Consider the following 16,559-nt stretch of genomic DNA (forward strand, 5'->3'; position numbering starts at 1 on the left):
CTGATCCTAGAAATGTAAATAAAACCAAGAGCTTCTGTCTCTAGCAAGTTGTTACTTGAGAATAACCAGAGAAGTTTACTTTAATACAGAATTTATTATTAGGTTTACATTGGAAAATAAAATCCTATCTTCCAGAAAGTTAAAATAAGAATAGTTTGAGAAAAAGAACATGAGTTAAAATTATTTACAAACTCATTTCAAAAGACCAAAATCTTAACCTACAGGTTTAATTTGAGATGTTTGAAGTTTGTTTATAAAACTTCTCTTCTTCTCTTGTCATTTCCAGAACTTCTAAGGCTTCATCATTTTTTTATAGATACCAGGGTGTTTTTCTTTTCTTTTTTTAAAAATCCTAACGAATTTATATGAATGGTTAGTATGGAATTTTCAAAAGCATCTATACAATTACAAGCCAATGTAATTCATTTGAATAAGTTTTTGTCTCAGTCATACTAATACTCAAAAGTCTCAGAATGTTTTGTGATATGTTGACAATAAGTTTTATCTTTTGAATTTGTAATATGCCCTTTTACCAAAATGTCTCTCCTACTGAAGGTCCCCAGAAACAATCTGAATTTAATATTGTTAAAGAAAGCTATCGTCATATAAAAGTTTTAAACTGTTATTAAAGTATGGCTGATTTATTTTAGTTTGAGAAGGGAAATTTAGCCTATCATCTATGTATTTTTAAAAATACCTTGAAGGCTAAAAAATATTTTATGTAGTTTAGATATCCTACTTCTGACCTTTTTTTTGCCCACTCTTGCTTCCATTTTGATTAATTCACCCTGAGTATGAATAAGCATGACTTCTCGATCAGAAAGGTCTGAATGCATACTATTGGGTTACATGTTGAAATAGGCAGAATGGGAATTGATGACGAGTTACCCAGACAGATTTTTTCCCCCTGATTTTATTCAGGCTTGCAGGTCTCCGTGTTAAGCCTTTAAATAGCTTTAGAAAATATTTTGAAGAGTGTCTAGCACAGGCGTGATCGCTTCTGATTTCCTGTATTTGGCCCCTCCACAGAAAGAGACGGATGCAGTAGGAAAGTTGAGAAGAAGGAAGCTCCAGAAAAAGAAAAGCTAATAGTCGTCAGCTAGAAGAGAAGAGAAGACCATTAGTGATTGTCGTGCTCAAAGGGAAAGAGCGAGTAGGTTGGAGAGGGATGGAGGCTTAGCTCTTACTTTCGATGGTGAGGATGCAGGTGCTGGCCGCGGTGCCCCTGCCGTTGGCCGCGTGGCACATGTACTCCCCCTCGTCCTCGGGGAAGGTTTCGGGGAGGTACAGGCAGTAAGTCTCCCCCCTCTCGATGTACTGGTAGTCCTCCCCGTCCTGGAGCCTCTCCCCTTCAAACCACCACGTGACTTCGGGCTTGGGGTCTCCGGTGACTCTGACAGTGAATCGCACCGGCTCCCCGTCCACCACAGTCGTGTTTTTAAGAGGCTTTTTAAACCATGGTGCTCCGGACCGAGCTGGCTCCTCTCCATCTTCAAGCACAGAGCCCTTCACGGGGCCTCCTTCCTCTTCCTCCTCCTCCTCCTTTTTCTGTGGTAAAATAAAAAGATGCAGGGTGGACTTGTGTCATTCAAAAGACTGCATCAACCCGGGATAGTGAGAGACCTTGGCCTTAGGCCAGAATTGGGATGTGCAAAGCCAGGCTAAGTCTGTGGCCCACTCAGGAGATGTGATAGGGAAGCCTGGCCTTGTTCTGGGAGTCTGGGAGCACCAGGGCTCAGGCGTGACAAGGGGAGGAGGGGGTCCTGACCTTCTGGAGGGCCGCGTCGATCTCCTCCTGCTCAAACTGCATGCGCTGTAGCTTCTGCTGCTCGATCCTCCGCTGCTCCTCCTCTTCTCTGGCTTTGGCCATCTGCTCAAAGCGCGCCTTCATGTTGACCTTGTGAGTGAAGGGCGCCTCGCTCTTCTGGGCCGGCTTCACATCGACGTCATCTTCCTGAGGGCGTGTGACCAAATGAGAGTCAATTCAATTTATTAAGACCCCAGTCACTCCTGGAAAGATGAGGGTCTTTGTTCCTCAGGAGCCTAGCGCCCATTCGAGGCCTCTGAGGAGACCCCAAGTGCCTCAGCTTCAGGTGAAAGATGGCTGTCCATGGACAGTCCCCTCATCTCCACAGAAACCAGGCCCACATATGGGTCTGGATCTCATCTGCAGAAAGCACTTGATTCATTTTTGCCTGCTGCCCATTTCTTACACTTTAACTATGCTCCTAGCAGCCTAAAACATGACTAGAAACTGATTGTGGAGGCGTAATTATGACCCAATATTGCTTGCTACGACAAAACGCTTCCAAAGTGGCCGGAGTTCCATTTGGTTGGTTCAAGCTTTGAGAGCTCCGAGGTGCAATGAAAGGCAGAGATGGTCATTTCACGGCCTGGTTGAAGAAATAGTGAGTTTGTGATTTTAAGAACCATGGCCCAAGGAATCACAAAGGAAGAACCTCCCATTTGTGAGTCATTTTATGGGGGAGAAAATGAAGGTCCTCAGCTTCCAAGGCTCAGACCAAGATGATCTTCCCCTAATCTACCAGAGTTATTTAGCACCTGCAGGACTGGCAGGAAAGGGAAAGGAGAGTGAGGAATAAAAGTGCGCAGTGGCAAGTGAAAAGCCCTAGTGCCGGCCTGGGTACCCCCTTCCCCTTCAGGGTAAGTGCACCAGTCTCCAGAAAGGGTGTGGGGATACAGATGGGGGGCTCAAGGCCACACTTAAAACCGTTCTCACGCCCTCCCTGCTGTCTTGCAGACTTGGGTGCTTCACAGTTACTCATTAAATGATTTTAAATCTCTTTTCTAAGAAGATCCTCCTTGATCTTCCCAGAAGACATGTGAACTAATACTCCTTCCTAATGCTTCGTTCCTTTAGCTAGAAATGTTCTCAGTATATTCTTCAGGTTTAGCGCTTGGGTTAGCTCATCCCTCATTTCCTGCTCCTTCCACTTCCTACTGCCCTCCCCACCCCAGTCCAGCAGGTCACCCCAACAGTCCTGGCTCTGAGCCTTCCCCCCCCAACCCATCCTCCACCTCCGCTCAGTAACAGCCATCTTTGTTACGGATCTCACTGGCGCAGACCCAGTCTGCCTTCCTTGCACTTTGTCTTATTTCTCAGCCTCTGCATCAGCTCTGGAGCTTGCTGGCCAGCCCGGAAGCCGTTTGGCCACTTCTCAGTCCCTCTCCCCTCCCTGCTGCATCACTGTTGGCTGTGACCCTGACACCATGGACTGCCCACCTCATGGGCTAGATCCTAGCCTTCATGACCTTTCCACATGGTCACTGCTCTCATGAGACCCAGATTGGGACCAGTGTCTCCTGGTTCCCATCCACCCTCCACCCCCGTGTCTGCACGCGCTCAGGCAGTGCCAGAGACCCCTGACTAGTCTGCCTTGCCACCCTAAATCTCTGCTTCAGCGCCTGCCATCTGCGCTCTCCACTTGGCATTCATCGCCAGCTCTTTGGGAGCCTGGACCAGTACTGGGCCTGCCAACAGCCAGCACCGAATACATGGGGCAAGAGCCTGCTCCTTGTCAGAAAGCAGATAGGGTACGGGATAGCTGGGAGGGGAATGGCAAGGGGAGGATCCCCGAGAAGCCCAAAAACCCTCAGGGGCAAAGGGAGGAGGGTGCCGGGGAGCTAATCGGCTCCCCCAGACATTGTTCCATAGTCATTGCCCTGGCTCTCTCCATCCCCCATTTCCAGTTACTCCCTGAGTCCCAGCTCTCCTCCAGAGTCTGTCCCATTAATGCGCTTCTCCACTCATGGCCGCCTCCTGAGGCGAGGGGCTTCATGGACCCCAGTCTCCCGACCCCAGCCCTTCCTCCACGTGGTTGCCAATGTGATATTCCTAAATCGTTAGTCGGACGGGATCATTCCCCTGATGTGGCTCCCTTTTGCCTCTTGGATCAAACCTCCATTTGGCAGGAAGAGCCTTTCACAGCTTTTATTTAGGGACATCTTTCTGTCTCCTAGGCTTGGGATGCTCCAGAGCTGGGCTCAGGCAGGCGTCTACACCTGTCACTCCTCTCATTGTGTGATGGAAAGTGATGAGATTTGGATGCCGAGACCTTGGTGGGGTCTGACTTGGGGCCCCTCCAGCTTTAAACTATAGGACCCTTTTCCCAAGCACAGCCGCCATATTGCTTTCCTCCCCAGTGATCATCCTTTGGGGCAAACACCCCCATCTTGTCACTGGGCCCTTAAGATGTAGGTCGCTGCTGACCCCCTCTGTCCCTCAGGACCCCGCTGACCCCCCTCCGTCCCTCAGGACCCCGCTGAGCCTCTCCCTCCCTCAGGACCCCGCCGAACCTCTCCGTCCCTCAGGACCCCGCTGAGCCTCTCCCTCCCTCAGGACCCCGCTGACCCCCCTCCGTCCCTCAGGACCCCGCTGACTCCTCTCTGTCCCTCAGGACCCCGCTGAGCCTCTCCCTCCCTCAGGACCCCGCTGACCCCCCTCCGTCCCTCAGGACCCCGCTGACTCCTCTCTGTCCCTCAGGACCCCGCTGAGCCTCTCCCTCCCTCAGGACCCCGCCGAACCTCTCCCTCCCTCAGGACCCCGCTGAGCCTCTCCCTCCCTCAGGACCCCGCCGAACCTCTCCCTCCCTCAGGACCCCGCTGACCCCCCTCCGTCCCTCAGGACCCCGCTGGCCCCCCTCCCTCCCTCAGGACCCCGCTGACTCCCCCTCTCTTTTGCTCCTCGCTAAGAAGCGGAACCCGGCGCGCTGGACGCGTTGGGCCGAGCCAGGGTCAGGCGGGTCTAGACCTCTCTGGGCTCTCTGGTGAAACGCGCCCGAGGCCTTCCTTGGCTTCCCTATTACTGGGAAAGCTCCTCGCAGGCTTCTCCTCTGGCAAGGGAACTGAACTGTTACTCCAGGAAAAGCTCCACAGCTAAGCCCGCGAAGGTCCCGCCCCCTTCCCGGGAGGACCTGCTTCCCAGGGAGGCTGAGATGAGAGGGGAGCCGCGGGCTTCGTCAGCGCGGGAGAGGCGGGGGCTCAGTGGGCCTTGGGGAAGGGGCCGCCCGACCAGCTCCCTGCACTTTGCGCGTTCGGAAGGCCGGGGCGCAGGGAAGCCGCAGGATTCGGACAAGCGGGAAGGGGGAGGGCGCAAGGGAAGGGCTGTGGGGGGCCTGGCGCCAAGCGTCTGACCCCAGGCCCAGCGCGGCGCACACGGAGGCGCGCGGGTTTGGTCACTTGCCCCAGAGTGAGCCCCAGGCAGTGAGTGGGACCCAGGGAGAACGACCGCAGGTTTCCCACCTGGGGTCTCTGATCCTCCGCTGCGCCCCCTCCCCAGAACGTTGACTCAGTGAAGAGCTTATGCCCATAGGCCCAGTGGGAAGACTCACCTCATGAAAATGCTCTGCTTCTCGCTCTTTAATCTCCAGATCAATTGCCCGTCTTCTGGCTCGCTCTTCTTCAATCTTTTTCTGTATTTCCTTTTCAGACAACTGTCCGATTTTTTCAAACTTGCTTTTTAAGTTCTTAGCTTGTATAGAACCACTCCTTTTTAATTTAATTAATTCTTCGTACTCCCTGCTAAGTTCAAAGGTTTCTGTTTCCTCTTCGTCCTTGAAAAAATTAAAATCTTATGATTGGAAATGATGTCACCATATAATTTCATACAATAGAATTTTTTAACCTATTCGAAAAAAATTTAACTTCCCATTTTTAACCAAAATTGAACACTTTACTATAAAAGAACATCCAATAGAAAATAGATTATTTTCATGCCCATATCTAATTTTTTAAAGTTTTATTGGGGCTACTTGTCTCTTACTCTAAAGCCCTTTCCTCTGAACGCTCACCACCACCACTACTCCCTTTTAAAAGTAGTCCCCGAGTCAGTGGGCGAGGAGAATAGCTCCTGTCTCATCAAATTGCCGCGTGGATCAAAAGAGATCGATCTAGAAAGAGTCTGCGCTAGAGGTTACAGAAACAGCCACTACCGCCGGCAATTGGGACTTTGGGGGGGGGGCTGTTTTTGCCCCACTTACAATGTCGTTTTTACTTTTTTTCAAAATGAGTTTTTTAGATGCACCTAACATTGGAATATTCAATTATATGGTTAAAAGAATGCTCCCAAGCCTCTCTAAAGCACACTCATTTTCTCCAAATTAGAACTTTCCCGTTATTGTTGGAGGGGGAGAGCACTAATTGTGCCGAAGATGGGGACACGGCGCCCCGAAGCGGGCGTCCGGCCGGGTGGTACTGAACGGGACGCGCGAGGAGAGCCCTCCCCCACGGGCCGGGAGACGCGGGCACAGCTGCCACCACAATCCGCGGGCAGAGAAAGCAGAGGAGGAACCCCATCACCGTGTCGGGCGCCCGGGCTCCAGGTGTCCCCCACACCGGCCAATGCCATAGGGTCGGGGCCGCCGCCCGATCCAAGCCCCTGACGTTTGCAAGGGTCGCATGGAGGAGACAGAGCATTTGGATCCATCTCGGAGGAGGCAGAACACGAAGCGGCTCTGATCAGCGGCCCATTTAAAGAGAAATGGGCGAATTTGAGGGACTGGATTGGAAACCGGGCACAGAGAGGGCCGGGCACAGTGGGATGGGCGACCAGCAGCGCGGGCCAAAAGCAGAAACGCCTTCAAAAACTGGAGCAAGAGTCGTTGCAAAGTTCCTTTACCCAGGGGTCTCAGAAATCCGTCCTTGGCCCCCCCCTTTTCCCCTGACTTAGATCCCCTGGATCCTCTTTTTCTATAAGATTGTGTACCTACTTAGTGTGCAATGGTGTCCTGCCCCTCTCAGTCCCACCCCCCCTTTCTCCTCCCCCCATCAAGTCAGTGATTTCTGGGAGATGAGTCTGTAACCCCAGCGAAAAAGCCCCTCCATCCTGCCGGACAGAAGTCCCTCCCCTCCCCTGAGGTCTCCCATGTGACGCCCCCCTCACTTTCTCCAGGGAACACCCCCCAGGCCACCCCGAGCTTTCCCATTTTGCCTCATCTCTACCTCCGGTGCTTGCGTTGGGTCCCCCACACTTAGCACAGTGCCTGGTATACAGTAAGCACTTGACAAATGTATGTGCCCGGGATGACCACTGCAGGCACTTTGCTCTGCTCCTGCTGTTCCAGAAAACCTTCCCTCCCCCCTCCCCAATTCCAAGGGATCTCACCCTCCGATTTCTCATCCCGCTTTTCTTTGACATCTCCTTCCTATCTGTCCCTGTCTTCCCTGTGCCCCAGTTCCGGGGCCCCACCCCGCTCCCTCTCCAGGGGAGTCTAAGCCTATCGGGAGCAGGGATTTTGTCTTTTCTTTCTGTGGGACTGAACAGACGAGTCTGTGACCTTGCCCACAGCAGGAGCCAGGGGATGGTGAGCCAGGCTCCTTGCCCCAGGGTCCTCCCCAGCAAGGGCATTTTTCTGCTCCCAGTGAGGACTCTTGTCACAGTGAGTGGTCAGCGTTCACGATGCTGTTTGTGGGTCCCAAGGGAGGCTGGCAGGGCCGTGACTGCTCACAGTCCCACGACAAATGCTGGCGCCCCTGGCCCACAGCCCACTGCCTCCCCCAGCTGGCTGCGAACAAGCTCCGCACGGGCATATGCTTAATGCCGAATGCTCACCTGCCCCATTTCCTGTCTCAGTTGTTCAAATTCCTGCTTCTCCATCTCCAGTTTATGCTTCCGTTCCTCCTCGGTCCGTCTCTTTTCTTCTTCCATTTTTTGTTTCAATAACTCCTCAAAATTAATTTCTAGTTTCCCTGGGATAAGAGATTCCTGGGAAACTGTTTTGTAGATCTCTGGAGAATCACTGTCTAGCACCTGTTGAAAGTAATGATTTCCCATTTGTGGAGACCAAACGAAAAGGAGAAGCTTCATTATGAAGATGCACATGCTAAAAATAAAATATGTCCCTCAAAGGTACTGGGATTTTTTGGCATTAAAGAGTCCGGGAGTGACCAGAAGCCCGGAGGTCTGAATTCTACTACGGGGCCAGAAAGAAGTCATCAAATACAAGTAGGGCCTTCTCTTCCTGGGTCTTAAGAGGGATTCAACAAAATTAGCCCTACATAGCTCACAGATTTATGCTGAGGATGATGCAAAATCACCGGGTCAAAGACTTTAAGGTGGAAAGGACCCAACGTGGGTGGAGGCATTTTGAAAAGTATAAATCCGTAATATGGAAGAACACTGAGAGGCCACCCAGACCCCTTCAAGCCCAACCTCTGCCATTTACAAGGAAGCCTCTATTCCTCCCTGTCTAGCCCCTCATACCCCTAAAAAGGGAAGCATTTTGTTCCTGAATTCCCAGTCCTGGGAGCTTCCAGGACAACTACAGAGAGGAAAGATGGGGGCAAGGGAAGTTCTTGGGTTAGAAACAAAGAGGGGGATTATATTAAGGAGGTTCAAAATTGTGTTTTTCCAAAGAAGCATCTCTTCTGGAGACCATCTCTTTCCAACCCCTAGGTCTCTTTGTAAGTTGGGTTCTATGAGTTCAAGGGGCAGAGCCAAGATGGCGGAGTTAAGCCAGAAAGCTGCATCTCACAGATTCCTCTCCAGCTCAAGACAGATTGGAAGGATTTTAAGAATGGTCAGTCTCACTGAGGTGAAGGGGGTGCTCAGCCCAGCAAAAGCCAGTGAGGGGGTCGTAACCACAGCAGATCAGTACCTGAGACCCTCAATCTTGGCTCAGTAGAGCAGCAAACCGGTGGGGCAGCCTCCAATCCCAGCTCGGAAGGCAAATTCTGGGAAACCAGCCTGTTTCCTGGAAAGAACAGGCAAAGCTACTCCCTTCTGTGAGCAAAACATCAACACAAGGGGCCCCTGTGCTAAAAGCCAAAGCTGAGGGCTGCACAGGAACCTTGGGATAGTGCCTCCTTTACCCCAGGAGCAGAGCTCAACCATAAAGGTAAAAAAAGAGGAAATACAAAAAGAAAAGGAAAGAAAATGAGCAAGAAATAGAAAAGAACTTGGACCATAGAAAGATACTATGGTGCCAGGGAAGATCAAACACCAACCCAGAATATCCACAGAGGAAATCTCAAAGAGTGATAGGAATTGGTCTCAAGCCAAAGAGGTTTCTTGGCAGTACTCATGAAGGATTTTAAAAGGCAAATGAGAGAGAAAAGAAGAAATGAGAAAAGGAACGACAGGTATGCAAGAGAATCAACAGCTTGGAAAAGGAAGAAAAAAACTGACTTAAGGAAACAATTCCTTAAAAATTCAATTAGGCCAAATGCAAAAAGAAAAAAAAATCCACTGAAGAAAACACCTTGAAAAGTAGAATTAATCAAATGGAAAAGGAGATGTAAAAGCTAACTGAAGAAAATCACACATTAAAGACTAGAATGGAGTAAATGGAAGCTAATGGTTCTATGAAACATCTAGAATCAGTCAAACAAACTAAAAAGAATGAAAAAATGGAAGAAAATGTAAAAACAGCCAACCTAGAAAACAGATTCAGGAGAGACACTTTAAAAATTATTGATCTACCTAAAAGCCATGATCAAAAAAAGAGCTTGGATAACATTTTTCAAGAGATCATCAAGGAAAACTGCCCTGATATGGTAGAACCAAAATGGGAAATAGTCATTGAAAGAATCCATCCATTACCTCTGGAAAGAGATTCTACAAGGAAAACTCCAAGGAACATTCTTACAAGACTCCAGAACTATAATCTCAAGGGAAAAATACTGCAAGCTGCCAGACAAAAACAATTCAAATATCAAGGAGCACCAGTCAGGATTACCCAGGATCTGGTAGTGTCTACCATAAAGGATCGGAGAGTCTGGAATACCATGTTAGGGAAGGCAAAGGACCTGGGGTTACAATCAAGAATTAACCATCCAGAGACTGAGCATCAGTCTTTCAAGGGAAGAGATCAATGAAATAAGAGACTTTCGATCATTTCTATCGGAAAAAACCACAACTAAATAGAGAATGTGATCTTCAAACACTGGCCTTGAGAGAAGCATAGAAAGGTAAACCGGGGAGGGGGATATATATTATTTAAAAGTTAAACTGTTTACATTCTTAGATGGGAAAATGATATCTGCAACTATTGAAAACCGTATCTGTTATTGGGGCCATTGGAGGGGTCATCACATGGACGATGTGATTGTGAATGGACTCTGATGTGATGATACCAAAGAAAAAGACATTAAAGGGTGAGAAAAGGACCATATCAGGAGAAAAGGAAAGGGGAGGCATCATGGGACAAAGTGGATCACATGAAGAGTCACAAAACACTACTGGAAGGGGATGAGCATTGTCTGAAGCTTGATCTCATCCGTCTGGGCTCAAAGAGGGAAGAACTTAAAAACTCATTTGGGGATGGAAATTGATCTTATCATATAAAGAAGTAGGAGGAGAAAGGGATAAGTTGGTTTGTAAAAGTAGCTTAGTTTCAAACACCCTTGAATGTGTTTTTCCATAGAAATGCGCACATGGTTCCATTTCCACCCCTGCCCCAGTCCCCAGAACCTCCTTCTGAACCCAGAAGGTAACAACTGGAGTGTCCCCTCTGCCAACCAAGAGGGTCCTTGGACAAGATTGGAAGGGCGTGGGCCTCCGCCTCTGGACCGCTCCTTTCTGGACCTCTCTCCCTCTCATCTCTCAGAGGCTCCATCCACCCCAGGGGTGTGCCCCAAGCCCACCTCTCTTTGGGGGAATCCATTGCTCACCATGCTCTTCCTCGCTTCTGCGAAAGCTCTCTTCTCTTCTTCTATTCGCTTCCGGGCTTCTTCTTCAGCCCTTCTCTTCTCCTCTTCTCTTCTTTGCCTTTCTATGTCTTCAAAGCTGAGCTTGAGCTTCCCAGGCCGAGGAGATTCTCGAAGAGAATTTTCCATTTCAGGGCTGCCTTCCTCTTCATTGACCTGACCGGGGCAAAGATCTGTACTTTAAAATAGGGGTCAAATGTGAAGGAAGGTCAGACATCCTTCATGGGACCGTCTTGGAGCGAGGGGGAAGGTTCGAGGAGGTTTCAGGAAGCCAGAGAACCCCAAGAGTGGGAGCTCCCTCCATTGATACAGCTGATCATTAGTTGGTACCTGGCTCTTGGAGTATCCCTGGGGGCACTGAGAAGTTGGAGGCCTTGCAAGTGATCACAAGAGGAAGCCCCGGCTACCTCAAAGACCATTCTCCACTCTTTCTCAGAACTTACAAAGTAGGAAAGTTTATTCATGTTACAAAGGGACTCTCTGAAGGTTCCTCCTGCTCCTCCCTGGGCCATTTCCAGAAGCCGAAGCCTCCCTCCCATGACGGCCTCCTCAGAAGACCACCAAGGAGGACGTCAGGGAGAGGGAGACCTCTGACAGACTGTCTTCTCGTTAGCAAAGGTCCCCAAGGCTGGAGCTCCACCATAAGCAGCGCATTCAGGGCTTTGCCTGCGCTCCCTCCTTTGACCTTAAATGGAAGATCAAGAAGGGCAGGGTATCAAGCCCCCACTTCCATAGTCCACCCCACATAAAATGAGGGACTCTGATCCTGTTCTGAGGGGAGGGGGTGGTACAGTTACCATCTGGGAGAGAGGGAACCAGCCTTCTGAGAGAGGTGGGAAAAAAGGAGCAAGAAAACTTGAAAAACAAAAGCTAGTTACTGTCAATATTCTGAGGGGCTACCACGAGAACTCCGAGGGTAACCTTTATTCTGCAAAGAGACTCCCCCCATTTCATTTCCTCCCACTCTCCTCTTAAGCTCAGACAACCTGGCTTTTGCCTGCTCTCCCCAAAGTTACCCAAACTTTCTTAAGCCAAAGCCAATAGTCTCTTCTCAACCCTCATCCTTCTGGACCTCTCTGCAGCCACCTCTCTCCTGGTCCTCCTCCTTGGTGAGCCCTGCTGGAGCTGCCCGCAGGCCACGATCCCTAATTGTATGAGCTCCCTAAGCCAGTTTCATTGGATCATCTCACCAGCTTCCACGATCACCCCTCAAATCCACCTCTCCAGCCCTGACCTTCAAGCTCATCCCTTCACCTGCCTTTCAGGTACCCAGGAGACATTTATACCCAACCCCTCCTCCTCATTTTCCTACAGTGGGGAACCCTGTCTCTCTACTCACCTATGTGAACATTCAACCCTAACCCCCAATCCTCCTTATTTCTCATTTCTTCATCTGATCCCCACAGACACTCTGTGATCTGGGAACACCCGTCCGCTTGGCCATCCCAATTGCTGACATGCTCTCTCCGGCTGTCCACTGGCTTCCTTCAAGTCCCCCCTTCTATTGGAAGCCTTCCTTGATCCCTCTTAAATGCTGCGGCCTTCGCTCTGGTACCTCCTGCCTGCTGGTCCTGCATGGAATTGCTCTTCCCCAGGGGTTTGCCCATTGTCCCTGCCATTACACTGTAGACTTTTTCATCCTTTCTTTGTATCCCCGGCACTTAGGACAGCTCCTGGCAAAAGGGAGGCCCTTAATAAGTACTCGGTGACTGATTTACTGACAGTGCTGAGACCCTAAATGGTGCCAACAGAAACCAGGCTCCCGTGCCCAGGAGAAGTCTTCAGGGCAGTTGTGGCGATTCTGTTCTGACTTTTCTCACAGCTGATGCCTTGGTGAAGTAGGGGAACAGGTAAACCTACATTCGATCACTTGCCGTCCAGGGCAGGGGGATAGGAGGAAGGAAGGGAAATATGGAACATGAGGTTTTGCAAGGGCGAATGTTGAAAACTATCTTTGCATGGATTTTGAAAAATGAAAAGCTATTATATTAGGCGGGAATGTGAGCCTGTTGAAATTTTTTTTAAAAGAAGAAAAAGATGTGAATAGGTTTTCCATTATTATTATGTCAATGAATGATGTAGCGAGGAACACAAAAAGTGTGCCTATATACTAATGGCAAGTAAGCTAAAGGCTTATGGGAAAAGACATTTCTCTTTTTATAAACTGCGGTGGACTCCAAGCACACTAATTAATGAAGGCAATGTTTCATTTTTAGTTACTTATGAGTAATATTAAAAAGTCCCCCTGGATTGACTTAGAACCTGGAACAAAGATAAATACAGAGAAAAGCTAAAAATTTGGAAAAAAGAAAGACAAAAGAAAAAGCAAAGTTGCTGTCCTACCTGTGTCCCATTGGGGAGATGAGGGAGTGGGAGGAGAGGGGAGGCCTGGGCCATGTTTTAACACTATGTCACACCTTTAAAGGGGCTGGACTTGAGAATAGGGAAAATAGGGGGAACAGAATCCTTTAGAACAAGGAATTCAGAAAGTTAATCTTTTCATTTAGGTCAATTTGTAGTACTGATAATGAGGTTTCAAAACACTCTGCGATACTCAGGGCCCTTTCTGTAATGTCAGTAAAGGATTAATGTAAACCCTTTCTTTGCCTGTCAACTCGTCCAGAAAACATGATGGAGGTACCGGGTTAGGATTGTGCGCAGGGACACAATGAGGGTACTAGGTTAGGGTTGTGCGCAGGGACACCTGATGGGGGGTACCGGGTTAGGATTGTGCGCAGGGAGACCTTATGGGGGTACCGGGTTAGGGTTGTGCACAGGGAGACCTTATGGGGGTACCGGGTTAGGGTTGTGTACAGGGAGACCTTATGGGGGTACCGGGTTAGGGTTGTGCACAGGGAGACCTTATGGGGGTACCGGGTTAGGATTGTGCGCAGGGACACGATGAGGGTACTAGGTTAGGGTTGTGCGCAGGGACACCTGATGGGGGGGTACCGGGTTAGGATTGTGCGCAGGGACACCTGATGGAGGGGGTACCGGGTTAGGGTTGTGCACAGGGAGACCTTATGGGGGTACCGGGTTAGGGTTGTGCGCAGGGACACAATGAGGGTACTAGGTTAGGGTTGTGCGCAGGGACACCTGATGGGGGGGTACCGGGTTAGGATTGTGCGCAGGGACACCTGATGGAGGGGGTACCGGGTTAGGGTTGTGCACAGGGAGACCTTATGGGGGTACCGGGTTAGGGTTGTGTACAGGGAGACCTTATGGGGGTACTGGGTTAGGGTTGTGCGCAGGGACACCTGATGGGGAGGTACCGGGTTAGGATTGTGCGCAGGGACACAATGAGGGTACTGGGTTAGGGTTGTGCGCAGGGACACCTGATGGGGGGGGTACCAGGTTAGGATTGTGCACAGGGACACAATGAGGGTACTAGGTTAGGATTGTGCGCAGGGACACCTGATGGTGGGGTACCGGGTTAGGATTGTGCGCAGGGACACCTGATGGGGAGGTACCGGGTTAGGATTGTGCGCAGGGACACAATGAGGGTACTGGGTTAGGGTTGTGCGCAGGGACACCTGATGGAGGGGGTACCGGGTTAGGGTTGTGCACAGGGAGACCTTATGGGGGTACCAGGTTAGGGTTGTGCGCAGGGACACAATGAGGGTACTAGGTTAGGATTGTGCGCAGGGACACCTTATGGGGGTACCGGGTTAGGGTTGTGCGCAGGGACACCTGATGGTGGGGTACCGGGTTAGGATTGTGCGCAGGACACCTGATGGTGGGGTACCGGGTTAGGATTGTGCGCAGGGACACCTGATGGGGAGGTACCGGGTTAGGATTGTGCGCAGGGACACCTGATGGGGGGGTACCGGGTTAGGATTGTGCGCAGGGACACCTGATGGGGAGGTACCGGGTTAGGGTTGTGCGCAGGGACACAATGAGGGTACTAGGTTAGGGTTGTGCGCAGGGACACGATGAGGGTACTAGGTTAGGATTGTGCGCAGGGACACCTGATGGGGGTACCGGGTTAGGGTTGTGCGCAGGAACACGATGAGGGAACTGGGTTAGGGTTGTGCATAAATACTTGATGGGGGAGACGGGTGGCCCTTTACCAGGTGCTGCCGGGCTTCTTCGAAGGCCCGCCTTTCCTCCTGCAGCCGCTGCCGGGCCTCCTCCGCTGCCCGACGCCTCTGGCTTTCTTGTCTCTCCTTTTCCATTTCTTCAAAAGTGAGCTTCAGCTTTCCCGGAGAGAGCCCGTCCTTGGCGCCGCTTCTCTCTGCTTCCTCGTCCTGGGGAAAGAGCCGCTGTTAGTCACAAGCCAAGTCAACGGGAAAGGGTGTGAGCCCCCCACCCCCCGGGTCTCTCCTAGGAGTGGCCACACTCACCATCACCAGCGAAAGGCACTTGGCTTCTTTGAGGGATCGCCTTTGTTCCTCGTATCGGAGCCGCTTTTCCTCTTCGTGTCTTCTTCTTTCCTGTTCCTCCCGCTCTCTTTCCAGGTCCTCAAAACTCTTTTTTCCAGGTGTCTTCTGGGACTTTACGGGGACCACTGTCACAAGCAGGGAATCATCTCCTTCCTGGTGCATAAAGTGGATTATTAGAATGAGTCTTCCTACCCAAAATCTGCGCTTCATGGACTTACCCCGTCTCAGATCCTCCTGGTTCTATCAAACAGTAACATGAAAAAGGGTTTCCCCCCAATGATCAACAACGACTGCTCCATTAGTGCCTGTGTGTGTGTGTGTGTGTGTGTGTGTGTGTGTGTGTGTGTGTGTGTGTTAGCTTTTAGCCTCTGGAAATCCTCTCCCAGGACCAGATTTGCAGACAAACGTAGATGCTGCTAAGAGGGTGACTGGCGACAAATCTGGAGCTTTGGGAAAAGGCAGCTGCGCATGCAAGCACTGAGAGCCCAGAAGATGCTATCTCTGTGGTGAATGGGCGTGGAATCAATTTGATGGTGAGCTGGAGGGAGGAAACAAACGGCTCCTGATGCCTCCTCATCTCTGGAAGGTGCCAATTTCAAAATTGTTCATAAACAGTCATTTTTACTATGGAGAGACACGGTATTTCCATCACTAGGAGCGTTATAAAATTGCCTTTTTTGCTACTTAAAAATCGATTTTTAAATGGTTTTGTTTTCAAGTCATGTAAATCAGTTCCTTCTATGCCATGTGTTTTTGCTCCCGATTGTTAGAAATATGATACAGGGCACGGGGCAGCACAAATATACACACTTAAAATAAAGCTGCTCCGCTCTGCCTTCTACAGTCATAGGAACACCATCAAATTGTTTGTTAGATGTGTTTAGTTTACGCATTGGACGGAAAGAAATGGTTCTCAAATACTGTGTAGCTGGGGAACTTCCACTCTGGGGATGCAAACACACAGGGCTGTTTAAGTGTGCAGGAAAATTGGAGGGGCAATTCCCCTCTCTAAGACATGCTACCAAGGGGGCAGGGAGGTGGGGGTGAAGGATCCAAGGGAAGCTAGTAAATAAGCAATTTGGAATCATCTAAAATGTAGCAGGTCAGAACTCATTTGCAAGACACTTCTTTTGGGAGGGATACTTCAAACCAAGGCTCTTAGGCAGGATATTTATAATTGATGCCAGCTGATATTTTAGATATAGCCAGGAAAGTAAAAAATAAAAATAAAAATAAAAACGACTTTTCCACAGATATAATTTTGTCTGTAGATTCAAAAATGCACAAACATGGTCTTACTTGGTGAAGTATTTCATCAACAAAAGTGCCCTTCTTACCAATGTTTCTTTCATTAAAAAGAGAGAGAAAGAGAATTCATGAATCAGGTCATTTTAGGGGAATGTTTCATCAAAAGAAATATGTCTTTACCTCTGATGCTGATTCAGTTCCCGTATTGTTTATGTCCTCAATCTATTGAATGAGAATTTCATATCATTACATTGGGTTGGTGCT

General features: G+C 49.7%; 1 protein-coding gene and 2 long non-coding RNA genes across 10 annotated transcripts in view; 1 reads left to right on the forward strand and 2 right to left on the reverse strand.

The window, feature by feature from the left end:
• Positions 1 to 74: 74 nt before the first annotated feature.
• NEXN (nexilin F-actin binding protein) overlaps positions 75 to 16,559 on the reverse strand; it is a 34,095-nt gene continuing 17,610 nt past the window's right edge. For 4 of the 7 annotated variants that reach the window (XM_051999361.1, XM_051999357.1, XM_051999363.1 and 1 more), the window contains 9 exons: positions 16,476 to 16,517; positions 15,009 to 15,200; positions 14,736 to 14,912; positions 10,630 to 10,821; positions 7,571 to 7,768; positions 5,352 to 5,573; positions 1,769 to 1,954; positions 1,188 to 1,548; positions 75 to 1,099 (listed from right to left, as the gene is read on the reverse strand). In XM_051999361.1, coding sequence (XP_051855321.1) covers positions 1,086 to 1,099; positions 1,188 to 1,548; positions 1,769 to 1,954; positions 5,352 to 5,573; positions 7,571 to 7,768; positions 10,630 to 10,821; positions 14,736 to 14,912; positions 15,009 to 15,200; positions 16,476 to 16,517 — 1,584 coding nt within the window. In that variant the 3' untranslated portion in view covers positions 75 to 1,085. Of the gene's footprint in view, positions 1,100 to 1,176; positions 1,549 to 1,768; positions 1,955 to 5,351; positions 5,574 to 7,570; positions 7,769 to 10,629; positions 10,822 to 14,735; positions 14,913 to 15,008; positions 15,201 to 16,475; positions 16,518 to 16,559 lie in introns of those variants that run through there. The other 3 variants (XM_051999364.1, XM_051999359.1, XM_051999360.1) reach the window with 2 other exon arrangements.
• LOC127563116 (uncharacterized) lies at positions 13,299 to 14,691 on the reverse strand. 2 transcript variants are annotated; one of them, XR_007953896.1, is made up of 4 exons: positions 14,597 to 14,691; positions 13,803 to 14,120; positions 13,488 to 13,761; positions 13,299 to 13,369 (listed from the first exon to the last, which is right to left on the reverse strand). It is a non-coding gene; the product is annotated as an uncharacterized LOC127563116 (long non-coding RNA). The 2 variants fall into 2 exon arrangements; XR_007953895.1 differs by having other exon boundaries at positions 13,410 to 13,761.
• Positions 13,755 to 14,706, forward strand: LOC127563115 (uncharacterized). The gene is made up of 3 exons (XR_007953894.1): positions 13,755 to 13,860; positions 14,257 to 14,495; positions 14,611 to 14,706. It is a non-coding gene; the product is annotated as an uncharacterized LOC127563115 (long non-coding RNA).

The sequence above is a fragment of the Antechinus flavipes genome, chromosome 4, assembly GCF_016432865.1.
Source record: "Antechinus flavipes isolate AdamAnt ecotype Samford, QLD, Australia chromosome 4, AdamAnt_v2, whole genome shotgun sequence".
Lineage (NCBI taxonomy): Eukaryota > Metazoa > Chordata > Mammalia > Dasyuromorphia > Dasyuridae > Antechinus > Antechinus flavipes.